Source organism: Falco biarmicus, chromosome 8 (genome assembly GCF_023638135.1).
Source record: "Falco biarmicus isolate bFalBia1 chromosome 8, bFalBia1.pri, whole genome shotgun sequence".
NCBI classification, from domain to species: Eukaryota; Metazoa; Chordata; class Aves; order Falconiformes; family Falconidae; genus Falco; species Falco biarmicus.
In genome coordinates, this window is record NC_079295.1 from 54,563,099 (window position 1) to 54,578,487 (window position 15,389).

Below are 15,389 nucleotides of genomic sequence, written 5' to 3' on the forward strand. Positions count from 1 at the left end.
CAGCAAAGCAGTCGCAGCTGTGTTTGGGCTGATCATCTGGTTGAAGAAACGTGGTCATTTCATTGCTGGGTTGAAAGTACTGAAGTGCTTTATTTTAGCAATAAGAACTTGTTGCCTCTTTTTCCGTCTTATTTTGGAAGTGATTCCACTGGGAAGAGTTTGTTGTTCCTCAGGAGTCTCCTCACTTTGGCTGGTCATGCTGCATCAGCCCTCTGGGCAGCAGAGTGAGTTTTTGATTAGATTTTTTAGTACAGCTTTTGAGTAGGTTTGATGAGCTCAGATGATTTAGTGCTGTGCTATCTATTTGAATCTCCTGGTGTTTGAGTTTTGGTATTGGGCTGGGATGTTGGTCACATTCCAGCATCGGGAAAAATGTGCATCTCTGTGGGAAACCTTGTGAAACTCTTAAGGGATTCTGTTCTAAATACCAAAACATCAGCACCCTGAGAGCCTTCACACTTCATGATGTTAGCTGAAGTTCTAGCACGTCCATTTGCTTGAGCTTCTGAATGTTTTGTTCCTGCTTCAGTGAATAGATACTTGAATTTCTGGTGGAAATAAGCAGGACCTGAGAGTTAGAATAAAAAATGAGCCTGCCCTCATTCTGCTTAGTCAATCTGTTATCAATTAGTGAAGGCTGAGATTTGCATCACTTGAGTGTTGGGCTGGCATCTTGTCAAGGGTGATCTTTGGTTTCTGTGAAAAAGGAGTGAGGACATTAGATAAGTAATTGCCCAATTCTGTTATTTGCTTGTTGCCTTTCATGGAAGAATAAAAAAAACTGGGCTGGTTTGTTGTTTGTTTTTGTTTTTTTCTTTTCTTTTTGCATTAATCACCAGTAAAAGCCTGGTCCTATGGTTTGTGAATAACCTGCAATTACTAGGATTGATTGTGTAGTATTTTAAGGAACAGGAGGGTGAATTGCACCCCAGCAAGTTCAAATAAACAAATCCTCAGAGCTACTTATGGCAAAACAGATGGAATTTCGAACCTTGTGGGTTTGAGTTCTTGCAAGCCCCAGCCCTGGGACCCAGGCTGGCGGTGGCATGCGGCGCAGCACGCTGGGGACTGCACGTTTGGGATCTGGACATCAAACTTTATGCTGCAACCATAGATGGGATGGCCAAGGCATAGGTATTAACTGGTAATGTGCCTGTCTCAAGAGACTTTAACTGTGTTTTTATATAGAAGTGCCCTTTCACATTCGATGTACGCACCAATTTAGGGATAGGGAGCTGTCTTAATTCACAACTAGCAATAAGCATTTAGTAGACAATTAAGCTGCAGCAGTGGAGCTTAATAGTTTAAGCTTACATATATTCTAGTATTGCTGAAATGACTTTTAAGTGTTCCCATGAACTTCCCTGGTTGACGGCCAGCCGTGGGGGCTGCGTGGGCTGCTTTAGCAGAGCTTGGGTTCTAGTGCAGGTTGTTGGGTCACTCCTCTCTGATTTCTTCCTCTGTTCCCTGCAGGTGTACATTATCAAAGTCACCTGGTCCAATGGGTCCACAGAAGTCATATACCGACGGTACAGCAAGTTCTTTGACCTGCAGGTAAGCATTTCACTAGTTCGTGGGGTTTGGATTTTGGAGCGTCGAAAAGCTGTGGTCCTTTGAGAAATGTGGTTTCTGCCTTACACTAAGCATGCCTTTCATAATCTAACAGAAAATGTTTTGATTTGAGGAAACTTAAATGCAATTTTGGACATCCATGAGAAAGCAAGAACAAAGCAACCCCAAAAGCTGGACTCCACTCCAGTGCCTCTTGTGCATCTGTGGGGACAGCCTGGGTCTTCTGCATGTCCTGGTGTCGAAGTTCTGCTGTCACTCCTTGGCCTAAGTGCATGCAGGGCTGTGTAGATGTGTTTGAATTGCTGCAGCAGAAATCTGTGCTGGGGTGTTTGTTGGGGTGTTTTGTTTGCTTTGGGGGGGGGAATTTTGTTCAAGTTCGGCCTGACCTCCATTCCTGCAGAGCTAATACCATGCCTTTCCCAGCTGCTATCACAGCAAAACGGGGCTGTGACTGGAAAGCGCTGATTTCCCTGGGTCCGTGTCCTACTGCTGGTGTTTTGGGGAGCCGGCACTGGGGGGATGCCCGCTGCCCAGGGCGGTGTACTGCCAGCCCAGAGGGCAGCTGACAGCAGCTGCTTTAGCCATTACCTCCTGGTGCAGGGGGAAGTCAGGAAGAAAATGGAGCTGGGAGAGAGGGAGGAGGCTGGAAAGGCAATTGGGACAGGCTGGGTTGCAGAAAACCGAAGCTGGTGTTCTGCGCAAGCAGGCAAAGGGTGTTTTCCACCCCCTCCTGAGTGGAGATGAGCCAAGGGGTCTGGCTGAGCTTTATGAGCCAAAACACAAACCGAGCTGCTGGAACAGGCTCTGTGCAGATGAGAAAAGAAAATGCATTAAGTGATCTATGGACCAGCAGCAGCTGCCAGAAGAGTCATTGGCATGTCCCTCCTGGCCTGTGCATGGGACTGGGAGAGGAGATGGGCGCCTTCTGCCTCCACCGACCTGCTCACGTGAAGTTTTGAGCATGGCTATATGCCTTACATGAAAGGGTGCTGTGGTTGCTCAGGAATGAGGATGCCTTTTCTGAAATCACTGTATCCAGAGACAAATACACTGCTAAAATTACAGTGCATCGGGGCCTGCCCGGGGAAGCAAGCCCATGGGAACCCAGATGGCTTTCCCAGGTTCAGCTGGTCATCTGGCTTCAGGTCAGCCTGCGAAGCCTGGGATGGTGCGAGACGGCTGCTCACCTTGCTGGTGTCCTGCCCCCTGCCTGATAAGTCCCCTTGTGCAGAGCCGTGGCCACGCTGAGTAAGCCCTGGCCGACCATTGGCAAGACCCTGGGTGTCCTTACCCTGTCCCTTGCTGCTGTCCCGCAGCATCGTGCTGGGCAAGGGTGGCACGGGCGGCTGGTGCAGGCAGGGGTTAAGCTGTGTGCAGCTGCTTGTGTAACCAAGGAAATATTAAAGTAAATAAACAGGGAACAGCTGTTGGGCAGCAGCCAGGGCTGGAAGGAAACCCAGCTCAGCGCTTCCTTCTCCGCAGCATCTCGTCTTCACTGGTGCTCCAAGGTGGTGGCCAAGCTCATGCTGCCTTTGCTGCAAGGGGGCACAGTTTTTTGGGGTTTATATGGCATAAAGCGGTGCCTCCAGCTGTGCTGTTTCCCTGGGCTGCCTTGCTCCTCATGGGGAAGGACAGGTAGGGAGATAGCAGCTGTCTGTCTTCTCTTCCTCTCCTTCCATCTTGGCTGAAGCTGTGCACGCTTCTAGATGGAAAGGGTTGTCACTGGAGGCTGTTTGGAGCCAGAGACTCAAACTGGCTCTGCAGAACACCCTGGGGCACCTTTAGAAGCAGAAGTGCTTGATGGTGCCTTGGCCTAAGTGCGCGCAGGGCTGTGCAGATGTGTTTGAATTGCTGCAGCAGAAATCGGCGCTTGATTGACCATCATGGTGCAGATGGGCAAGTTTAAAGCAAATGTCTCCCCCTTCATTTTTCCCTGAAGCTTTTTCTAAAAAAAAAAAAAAGTAACCACTCCTTTTTGGCTGTGTTGAAAGAATGAATGAAATTGTGGTTTTTCCCTTCCTTCCCCCTTATCACACATGCTTCCTGGTGTCCTTATTTTAAACTTGCGGTGCAGTACAGTGGAAATTGGATTGAAAGGCGAGGAGTGAAACAGATCCTCTTAGCACAGTGGAAAAAAATGCTCTAGGTAGGCTTGGTAGCAGTGACTCTTGCTGTTGCTGGAGGCCTTTATTACATGACTGTTGGATGATTCTATGCCAATTTTAGCTCTTTAGGCAGAAATTTTCCATGCTGGAAATTATTCATGCTTCTGGTTATTAAAAACAAACAAAACAAAACAAAAAAACCAAAGCAGAAAACAACCCCCCCCCCCAAATAACTGATTGGCTAAAGTGGTTCGGCTGCTTCTGAAAGCATAGTAAGAGGGGAAAAATATTTTTCCTCGGTCCAGTTCTGATGACCTTTTTGATGCATTGGAGGAAGAATTGGAAACTTGAGTTGCAGGTGATCCCTGTGTCAAGAATCTGTCTTTCATGTTATCCAGTGAAAATCCATCCAGTTGTACTTACGGCCTTGAGCAATCACAGTACATGCATGTTTGGGTAGAGATATTTGTTAATTTAATATCTGTGTTCCCAGTGATGCTGGCTGTACTTTCCATGCTCCTGCCAGAAGCTGAGCAGGGTTTTGTTTTTTCCATAGCAGCTCTGGCTACCTTTGGGTGAAGGTTGGTTCACCCTCTTTTGCTGTCACTAACCCTCTTGTTAAGCCCAGGAAGGAGGACAAGGAAACCATTTGATCCAAGTAGGAGAGAGGGGAAGAAATTCTCAGGGCAGGAGCGAGGGCTGGTGGGGGCTGGCTCCCAGGCTGATGTGATGCTGCAGCTCAGAGCAGCCCAGGCACAGTTGTGTGAGTGGTTGGGGATTTTCCCCTGATATTCCCTGCGGCGCCACAGCTGAATCACTTGTCACCTTCTATTGTGGCCAAACAATTATTTTAGGAGTAAGGCCAAGTAAAACACATGCACACTTACTACTGACAGCCTCGCCGGCTAGCCTGCTCCCACTGCAGCTGGAGGGCAAAGTGTCCTTCCCTCCCTGGCCAGGCAGAAATGACACTCAACACAAACCACAACCTCAGCTGAAACAGGGGTGAAGCCTAGAGTTTGCCCAGTGCTGGTCTCTGCCTCCACCTGGATGCAGAGATGTCAGGCAGCCGCGTTCCCTGTACTGGAACGGGCAATGTGGAAAGCCACCTTGCTGGTCGCAGTACTGCTGCAGGCTGTGCTGTTATCAGCTGGCCAGTGTTCAAGGTTTTCTCTGAAAACTGTGAGCTTCCAGAGCTCTTCCCTTTGGCGTTCATTGGTACCCGAGGCTGGCTCTCTTCTGCAAAAGTCCCACTTTACAGCTCATCTCTGTAGCAGCCTTTTGAAGCCCTACCCTGCTTTTCTCTTCCAAGGGTGGCAAGACCTCCTCTTTTTGTCCAGTTCCACACCGTGGGGCCACGTGCAGTCACACAGGAGATTGTCACCTCATCTCTAAGGGCTGGTGACTGACTGTTGTTCCGCAATTCAGCTCATGTGTCCCAGCATGAGGCAGAGGCTGCTTCCTCCTGGTCTCCATCCAGCGTTTTGAGCAGATGAAGCGGTGTCCCTCATCCCTGGAGAAGCACACAGGTCATACCCTTTCCTGCTCTGAGGCCATCACAGGAAGGCTTGGTGTACTATGCCAGCTGGTGGAATTGGGAAGGGAATACCTCCACCTCCTATACACTGCTTGTTGCAGGAGGAAGCCTTTCAGCCACCTAGGCAGCGCTCAGGTGCATTTTTGCTGTGTAGATCCTCTGTGCTCAGGTTCCTACCACCTCTCCTTGCTTTATCCATAGATGTTTTTCATCACAAGGTGGTGTACATAAGAGCAACCTTTTAGGGATTAAAAACCAAACCCCTAGATGAAATTGTAATTCTGAAGTTTGAAACCCTGGGTAACTGATTTGTAGTAAATTTGTAACTACAAATACTGAACTCAGTTCTGCATGAATTTCTTGGCTAGAGGAATGATTTTCTTCTAATAAGACTGAGGCTCTTTTGTGAAACACTCAGTATGCCAGATGTGAGCTATTGGGAGCAGATGGATGCTGTTCCTAAGAAATAAAGGCAGGGAGATTGGTGCTTGCTTGGATGCCAGTTGTATTCTGGACACTAATTGGGGCTGGCAGGTACACTGGAAATGTTGGCTGGCATGGAAGTTGGTAATCAGATATATGAGTGGCTTTCTCCAGTGGACAGAGATAGAGGATCAGGGTCCTGCGGGCCTGAGAGATGCTTCCAGCCCTGCCAGCGAGGGAAGAGCCATGCAGTGACTGTAGGGCTCCATTGGATCACATTGGATGTATCACTTGGGAGGAGGTTAACAAGGCTCTTGGAAGGGTTCTCTTGAAACCATTGGCTGTAAGAAGCGACACTGTTGGTTAGAGAACAGATACTGGCTTGTATTTTGTGTTTTTTTTGTGGAAACCCCCAAAAAGAAACATTTTTTCCCTGCTCTGTAATTATGAGCTCATCAGCCACGATGGGAGTTATTGCAAGTCTTCATGTGACCAAGAGCCACTGTTGTCTCGCTGTGTTCCTAAAACGTCCTTACATCCAAACCTGACCCTTTACAGCTTTCCCACTATTACCAGAGTCCTGAGCTTTCCCTGGGCAGGAGCCCCACTCGTGTCCCCTGCCTCCTCTGCCTCTCAGCTGCAGCCACTCTCTCCCCGGTCGGGAGCCTGTGCCTGGCTCTTTTCTGTCCTGTCCTGCTTTGTGTCCTGGACAGCAAGGCTTGTGACTCCACAGCCGGTTGGATCCCGTCGGTCACAAAGTGAGCTGCTTGCAAGCTGTGATGGAGCCAGGTCTCAAAATTCCCTCTTGGAGCAGGCTTTGCCATTCATGGCATGTCCTGCCTTCTCGCCACTGAAGCAATAGCTTCTCCTCTGGCAGGGAGCTGCAAGCCCTTAAAAATCGAATTGCCATTCAGGGGTGTCTTCCCTGGGGACAGGTTACCCCAGGGCTTTTCCCCTTGCAGTCAGCAACTTTCCCTTCAGCCCTTGTCCTAGCTGAAGGCTGTAGGAGGAGGTGATGCTGCATAGCTGCTCCTCTGCACAAAGGTTTAATTTTGAGCCCAGGGATGGAGACATGATGTAGGCTGGTGTGAGCGTGCTTGTTGCATGATTCAGAGACAGAAGAATTGAAAATGTTAAGCGACCTGAAAAATGGCTCTGGCTCTCTCCCCGACTCCTTTCTGCATGTGCATTGAGTGTGTTTCCCAGTCCTCTCGTTTGTCCATATGTTTAACAAATCCTTCAGGTTCTTAGCTGGAAACTTTCAGCTTTGACCCACCTGGAGCAGTGTCATCTTGGAGTGAGTCCTGCAGCCTTTAGGCCAACAGCTTTGTGTGTAACACACACACACTCTCTCACACACACAAAAAAGGCTGTTGAAGTGGTGCCTGCTTTTATGAGAAAATTGGCAGGAGGCAATGGTCTGTGCATGTTGTCTTGACATGGGAGACAGATTAGCCCTTCTGGAGGGGGTTCTCCCCTGTTGTGTACATGCAGCCACCCGGCAAAGATGAGGAGGGGGATAAGGTCAGTATCTTAGTAATTCAGGCTGTTTTTAAATAAAAGGCTACATCAAAACAGGCTCAGAAGGCACTAGCTGGCACGCAGGGAGGAATTGTTCTCATTAGGCTGTTTCAGGCAGTTGGACTCTTGAAAAATTAACATGAGCCTTGTGCGTTGCTTCCAGTACTGCGAGCCCTGTGCTCGACTTCTTCCACCTGCACCACTCCTCCTCCTTTTCTGCTCTTTAAGCTGGGCTCCTGGCAGGGCACGTGGTTTGCAAAGGTGGAATAAGTGTTATCTTAATTCTCCAAATGTGGAAAGCAAGAGGCGAGTGTGCCGAGTAGTGTCCCCCGAGCAGCACGAGGCTCCTTCAGGTGGGAACGCAAGCCGAGGCACTGCACGGGTTCACCCCTCTTCTGGGTTCTGCCTGGTCCCGGCGGCCTCTTTGATGAAAAAAGCCCTAAGGCAGCTCGGCTGTGCTGCGGCTGCGCGAGATGGATGTCTTTTTGTGTCCAGGGATTGTAAACAGGGCTCTTTCGATAGCTATTTCGTAACAGGAATCTTATTTCAACACTTGGGGGATTTCTTTTTTTCTCCAGGGTTTATAGAGTTCAGCAAAATTCTGTGCAGTTGCGTGTGCAATGTACTTCGTGGTTTCACCCCGCCACAAAAATAAATAACCAGGATCTTGCTCGTAGGCAGTTGGATCGTGAAAGGCAGGCCCTTGCGTGAGCTTCCCCACAGCTTCCTACAGTGAGGTTCCTGCTACAAAGCACCAGCAACTATATTTTCTTCCGTGCCCAGACTGCACGGAGAGCCCTGAGCTGCTATTTTTCCAGCAGCGCATCTAAGATCTTCATCATTCTCCTCCCCTCCTCTCTCCTTCCACAGAGAGCATGTACAGTCCAATGCACTTCAGCCTAGTTAAAAGTTGGCTCCTTAATTTTTTCTGTCTCCAAATGTCTCCCATTTATAGCTTTCCAGCATTTGGCAGCCGGGAGCCAGTGTGTTCCCGTGCATGCTAGCGCCAAGGCAGGTCAGTGGAGTTATAATTGGCTCTAGCTGGCACCCTGACTAGCTGCTGCGCTCTGTGCCTGCCAGCCGAGCGGGGCTGCAAGCTGCTGGAAGCTGTGCCTGCCCTGGGAAGCGGCAGCCCGTCCTGCCGGAGAGCCGGTGTTGGATGGAAGTTCCCAGGGCCAGCGCACACCTGGGGCGGCTGCAGCAGCACTGGGCAGCGCGCGTCTGCGGCGGAAAAAAATTTCAATTCTCACAGCGAAAGCCTTTCTCCAGCAGCTGCTGGGAACAGCACGCTGATTTTTGGGTTATTCCAAGCTGGTGGCTAGCATTTGCCCTTTCAGTTTTGTTCCAAGCGTGCAGCTCCGCAGGCTGTGTCTGCACCCTCGCCAGGTTTCTGCAATCCTCCCCCTTGCCTCCAGAGCAGTTTCGCTGCTTGCTGGTCTGCGGTGGGCCCCGAGAGCTCCCACTCGCCTCCTGGCTCTCACCTCCGCCTGCTCCCATCAGATGGTCCCTTCTTGTTCCCAGGTTCATCGCCTGGCGCTGCTGTGGTGGCCCTGTGGCGAAGGAGGGCTGTTTCCAGAGCCTTGGCTCTGTTCATTCATCCCCGTTGACACCCCCTGGTCTCCTTCCCTCTGGAAACTTGGCAGAGCAACCGGAGGAGACAGCGTTTGCAGCCTTTGTTTCCCAGCCCTGGGGAAGTACGTCCCACACAAAGCATCGCTTGGTGGGTGCGATCCGGAGGGGAGCCTGTGCTGAGTGCAACCCTTGGAGGGGGAAGGCAGAAAGATGGGGGGGTTAAAATTTTCACCTCCTCAGGGACCGAGCTAAGATCTCTTGCTGATAATCTAGTGTGGTCTTATTTGGTGAGGCTGTCAGTAATGCCATGTTTAAAAGATGTCCTGCAAAATAAGGTGAGGGGTTATAACCCTCTCCCTGTCTCAGGGGTGATTTAATGCCCTTCCGATGCTTAGCTGCTTAATGAAAAAGCCCTGGAAATTCAGCTGCCGTGTTCTGGGAGGGCTGAGCAGGGTCCCCAGGAGACCAGGAGCTCCCTGGTGGTCCCCCTCTTGCCTGCTGCCCATGGGGTCAGTCCCTGGGGAGGTGCCAGGAACCCGTTGTAGCTGGGGGGTTTGATGAGGTTTGCCTGGGTATGTGCTGGCATGAGCCCAGCATCTCCATCGTGCTCTTAATCAATCTAATGCAGCTCAGTTTTCTGGTGGAAAGACCTGCAATTTATATCATGTACATGGCAGCAGCCCTGGATCTGAAATGAACCAGTTTCAAGCTGACTGATGCTGCCTGGGGAGGAGCTGAGGATGGATAGAAGTAAATCAGTGCAAAGGAGTCTGTCTGTATCTCAAAGCGCTGAATTTTTAGTAAAATGGCCAGGACCCATTTATATTGCTAAATCTGTATGATACAGTACAGACTGTAGCATGTACCACACACATATTGTGGGCATCTAAGAAGCTGAAGCATCTGTGTAGTTTTACGGTGAGTGGGAGAGCTGGGAGAGACAGAGGGAGATGGTGGTTTTGGGCTTGTCCTGCCCTTGAGAGGGAGGCGATAAAGCTGAAGGGACAAGGTGTTTTTCTGCAGTCTTGATATCTCACTTCTTTTCTGTCTTTCATTTGATTACATCGGGCTGTCACAGGTCCACCACAGTGCTGCAAATCACCGCTCCCATGCTGGCTTTTGAAAGTGCTTTCTTGCAATCTTGGAATCCCCTTGCAACGTGAGGTGTGGACCTCTGCAGTGATCTCCCTGGGGTCCTGGTGGGCCTGGGGACAAGTGAAGAACTCAGCCACCTGCTCTCCCTTCCCAGCACTCCAACTAGAGAAGTGATGCTCCTTTCCTCTTACTTTGCTTGCATGTTTTTTCCCCTTCTACATGCTTTCTGCCTTGGGGATTGTCTGCATTCTTGTTCCCATCGCTGGGACCCAGCACGGGCTTTTCCTGGGTACATGGCTGGCATCCTGCGGAAGGGACAAGGCAGGCAGGTCTGTGCCAGCGGTGGTGAGGCTGCACTAGGGCAGACGGTGCGGGGAGAGAAGGATGGGTGTGCAGGATCTGCCCTTCCTCTGTGATTCATGCCTTCCAGCCAGCCGGCAGTGGGAAGGGGGACCTCGTTAACCAGAAAATGGAGAGGGGAAAACATGATGTGGTGCCAGGGGTGGATGCTGTAGGGCTCTGGCAGCCAGCCCATCCCTTCTGCGGTGCCACGGTGACTCTGGTTTTCTGGCTAGCAGTTGCGGCTTTGCTTCTCCACTGCCGCGGGAGTGTTGCAGTGCTGCTGGATGCATGGCACACCTTCTGCTCATCTTCCCATCACCTCGTGGCTTCTGCACATCCCCGGGCTGTGGGATGCTGCTCTACACCCTGTTTTATGGTAACTTTTATATTCTGGTGTTATCTAGGATTGCAATGAGAGCAATAACCTACATGAAAAATGGTCTCCCTTATGAGCTGGCAGCATGAAGCCACCAGCATTTTCCCTGTCTTAATTCCACCTTCCTGAGCCTTTCTGCCTTATTGGTGCTATACCTTGAGGCCTTTGCAATAGGGTTGAGTCACCGAGTAGTGAATTATAAATGATGTCTTTACCTGGCAGCATGGAAGTTAGATTTTGGAGATTAGATTTGGGAGGTGTAATTAAGGTTGGGGAATTTATTGTTTTAATACTGCTTTTTATAGAATATTTAGGGTTTGGGCAAGAGAAAGCTTTCATTTGAGTGTCATTTTTCAGTGCTGATACCATGTTAAATTAGTAAAACCAGGTATTTTTTAATACAGAAGGTGCTGTTGTGCACCTTCAGGAGAATTCCTTGTGCTTCTGTTTTCCTCTGCAAGCTCAGCTTGCTGATCATTTACCATCAGCCCTGACCTGCTACTTGACCTTTTTGGAGAGGAAGAAGCTATTTTTTTTGTAGCAGACTTTGAGAAATGCCTCCCTCGGTGAGCAGTTTGGGTGCAAAGAGGTTTGGGACACCTCTGGGGCTGATCCCCCCCTCCCCAAGCTGGCAGCAAAGCAGCCCACATCCCTGTGAGCCTGGAGTGGCTCTGTGAGGGCCAGGAATGAGGAGGAGGAGGAGGAGGGTGGAGGTGAGATGTCTCCCCGTCTTGTGCTGCAGGCAAAAGTTCAGTGGGTTCAACTACATTGTGCAGCTTCACTCTCGGGTAGGTGGGCAGCCTGCCCCAGGCACTGCAGAGCCATCCCGGGGGCTGCTGGTGGGGCTGGCCGAGGCGTTCACCCTTGCAGAGTGCAGCTGCCATTTGGGTTTTTTTGGTGGTTTTTTTTTTTCTTAATTTTGTGTGGGTTTATCCCCTGCCCCCAGGAAAAAAATACTGCTAAAAATGGAGGAAATGCTGTTTTTTAGAAAATTAAGTTATGGGTCTTCCTCCCTGTTGGAGATTTTCTGCTTGTAGAGATGCTGCTGGCAGTGGGCATTGCCCCTCTCCTGGCTTAGGGAGCTGTGGGATGTGGAAACTACCAGCATCTCTGGTAGGGACCCAAAATCTTGGAGTTCTTACCCAGTCTCAGTCAGCAGAAAGCTGTAATCCCGTATTTTGTAACTGCGCACATGCGTGCTGAAAATGGCTGCTGAAATGGCCACTGAAGAAGGCTCTGTGTCTGGCCATGCAGAGTGCCAAGCTGGGAAGCTGTGCAGCTCTTCCAAATGGTGAGTTTTCCTTGTCCTAAGCTGGGAGGAAAGGTAGTGTTTAAATTTTAGCAAAGAAACTCAGTTCAGTATGTGTAAAACGTTCTCTTTGGTTTTTGCTATTAATCTTTTTTTAAAAGAGCTTTCCCCTTGATGAGTCACTTAAAACATTAATAAAAATCCTTTTAATTTTAATGGTTAGGTTTTACCCTTCAAATTGAAACGTTAATGGAAATGGATACTCTTCTGCTGATCTTTCTTCTTGGCAAATCAGCATTTTCCAGTCCCCTTCCTCTCCCGCTCCCACCCGTCCGCCCACCTCCAGGAAATAAAAAAGCCGGGTTGGAAAGTTCCCAGGGAGCTCTGAGGTTTACGTGGCGGGGACGGCTATTTCCACCTGCCCACAGGTGTCTGCTTTCAGCCCCAAACCCCTGGTTGTTTTTTATCAGTCGGTGCGTTTGGCCAAGAGGCTTTTCAGGTTTTCTCTCGTGTCTCCGTGGTGAGATTGCACTGGGAGAAGAGCTCTGAGATTAGGGTGCAGCCAAGGTCCGTGCTCCTTCTGTTTGGTTATGCTGGAAAACCTTAGCATTGCTTGATTTATTCTGGTATTCTGGTTGGATCCTAAAAAGGCAGGTGCAGTTCAAGGGATGTGGTTTGGACGGAATTTTATGTGAAATCTGCGTTCTCGTGTTTAAATGTACAGAAAGCAGCAGGGTTGCTGCACTTTGCCTGCTGCTGGGGCTCCTCCGTGGTGCCTCTTGTGTTTGCTGGCTCCGGGCCCTGGCGAAGGGTGGCTATCCTGGGTTAGGATAGCATTCCTGCTGCAGTTGCATTGCATCTCGCTTTCTGCAGTCCCAAAGGCTCCCCGCGGCGCTCCCCATAACTCAGCTTGAAGCTGGGCGCTCGCTCAGCCCTGCCCTGCTAAGTGCATCAATCCCTCCGTGAGCTGCGAGGGCTGGCCTCCTCCATCAGACATCGCTGAGCCACCAGCGTTCTGGTTTTGCAATAAGCGGAGTTTCTTGGCAAGCCCTGGCCCTCTGGCAAGGACTGTCTGGACGCAGAAGTGCTCCGAGTCCTCTCCTGCCATCGTGCCGGTGGTGGCAGTGCCAGGCTCCTGCACCAGCCCCGGCACGTCCCCGTGCTGGCCGTGGGCACACGCTGCCTGCAGAGGCTTCCTACCCAGCTTGGGTTTCTGGACACCGCTGGCATCTTTAAATCCCACCCTGATTGTAACTGGAGGACCGCCAGGACAGCGTGCACCATGGGGGAGATGCAATGCTGGTGCGGGAGGAGGTGGGGTGGGGTTGCTGGGGGGGTCACGCAGCGGCTGGGCTGCTTCATGCTGTCCATGGGGCTGCTCCCCCAGGGCTCCAGCATTCCATCAGCTCCTGTCTTTGCTAAACAGAGAGTTCTTGTGTCAGGTGGGAGAGGGTGGAAAGGAGCATGGTCACGCTAAGGACTCGGGTGTATCTTTTTCATATGGAGACCCTGGTTTTAGCAGTGAAACCTCAGGGGTTTGCAGTGTCTCATTTTTCACCCGTGTGATTGCATTGGCTGCTGCGGAGCTGCTCTTGATGGACAGAACCCACCTTGTGTGGAGACAAAAATCTCTCCACGTTGGTCTTTTTACCGACTGCTCGCCTGGAAGATGGGGCTTGTATTTAGGGAAGGAACAACAGGGAAAATAGATGGTTAGCAAGAAGTCTGATGCAAGAGGACGGTCATGAGGCTGGTGTTTTGGACCAGCAGTGCTCTCCCAAGTGGTAGGACTGCAGCTTTTGCAGCCCTGCCTGTAGCTCAAATGCCTCGTCCTTTGTCTCATCACGTTTGGGCCTGCCACAGATTTAAAACTTTGCATTAATTTCAGGAGTGGAATGTACACTGGTCTGCTTCTCCTCATGCAGAGCGGGGAAGGTTTTTTGGAAGGGAGGGGTTGAAGAGATATCAGATCATGAACTGTTTGGGGGAGAAGCTAGGGACAAGTCATCTGGAGGTTTTGGCAAGTGTGCAGCTCGGAGTGGCGTGGCATGTGCTAAGGTCTCTCTCTGACCCATTGCTGAAATGCTTGACTGAAGGTTGTCTCTTGGTGTGAAGCACTGTTATGTGTGAAACTAGATCTGGTTGTAGTGTTTGAGCACAGCCCTCCCCCATACTGCGCCTCGGCTGATCGACACGCGAAATAGGACAAATGTATTGGTATTTCTTCACCGTTGTTTCCATTTCCACAACAGAAACTAAATCTCATGACTTCCCGGTCTTCTGAGCGTGCCTGCATTGGGGATGCTAGAGAGGAGGATGCGGGTGAACATGAATCATCTCTGCAGCCTTCTCCACAGCTGCTGCTGCTGTGACAGCTCCAGCGAGGGTTGGGGTGGTTTTTCTGTGGTCTTTTGCACCAGGCTGGGGCAGGTGGCATAGCTCTGCCATGCCAAGGTTCTTTCCAGGGGTACTTCCTTGCGTGACACAGCCCCAGCTGTGCTGGAGGGACGTTCCCATGGACGGGATGGAAAGAGGAAGCGGTGCAGGCCAGCGTCACCCTCGGGTGTTGCTGCTCTGTTCCCAAGTATGTCTACCAGCAAGAGTCATTTCCCGCAGCTGGGTTGCCATGTGAGTTATGGATGCTGTACTGGTTGTTTGGTGGTGCTGATGCTCTGCTCCGGGTGCCTGCACGGAGTGCAGCAGCTTTCAGTGCTCATCTGAGCAGTCTGGGACCTGCCTACCCAGCCTAATGCCATCTAGAGGCTGCAATTATCAGAAATTAAGTGGAAAATGGATTAGTAAGGTACTGTAAAGAGAATGATGACTTCCAGGATTCAGCACCAATGGATCAAATGTAACAAGTGATGTATTTTAATCACCCACGAAGCAGACAGAGGGATCAGCAACTCTGTGAGGAGGCTGTATAAATAAGAGATTGCTTGGTGCTCTTCTCCAAATTTGCGGTTTTCTTTTTCTTTTTTTAAACGCTAAATTCTCTCCTTAGTTTCTCCCAAATATATTCTTGGCAGGCTTACAAAAAGAGAGAAGGCAAGCAGTGTTTTTCAGGAGCTGTTTGGGCCATCCAAAAATGGGTGGTGATTTTGGATCCCACTATCTCAGGGTCTCACCTGGTGCCTTACTGGAGCTGGGTTTTGGGAAGATGCAGCTTTGTCTGCCCTCTCATTTCTGGATGCTTCAGAATGGGTACCCAGAGCTAGTTGCTGCTTTTGAAAACATACAGGCTTTGAATGTCTTAAAGCATGATTTTTAAAAAATATTTTTTAAATCCTCTTGGAAATAAGGTTTGTAGATGAGCACAGAACAGACACAGAGATCACTGTGGGAGCAGGGCCTGGCTTGACCAGAGAAGGACCTCTCTGGAAAGGAGGATGTTTCTCTTTCTCTTTACATGACCCTCTCCTTCACCCATCTAGTGCAGTTGGCACATGGTATTGACTGCGATGGTGATATAGGCAACTAGAAACTCCCATTCTCTCATCACTAATAAACAAACATGATAATCTTCCAGTGATTTCTGGGGGTTTAAGTTTCAAGGCTGGATGATGAAACAGGAGGTTACACTGAGGTTTCTAAAGG

General features: G+C 50.1%; 1 protein-coding gene across 2 annotated transcripts in view; it reads left to right on the forward strand.

Annotated features, from left to right (window-relative positions):
- The window catches only part of SH3PXD2B (SH3 and PX domains 2B), a 78,056-nt gene that overhangs the window by 11,682 nt on the left and 50,985 nt on the right, over positions 1-15,389 (forward strand). For both annotated transcript variants that reach the window (XM_056349179.1, XM_056349180.1), the window contains exon 2: positions 1,474-1,554. In XM_056349179.1, the coding sequence (XP_056205154.1) occupies positions 1,474-1,554 (81 nt within the window). The remainder of the gene's footprint in view (positions 1-1,473; positions 1,555-15,389) is intronic.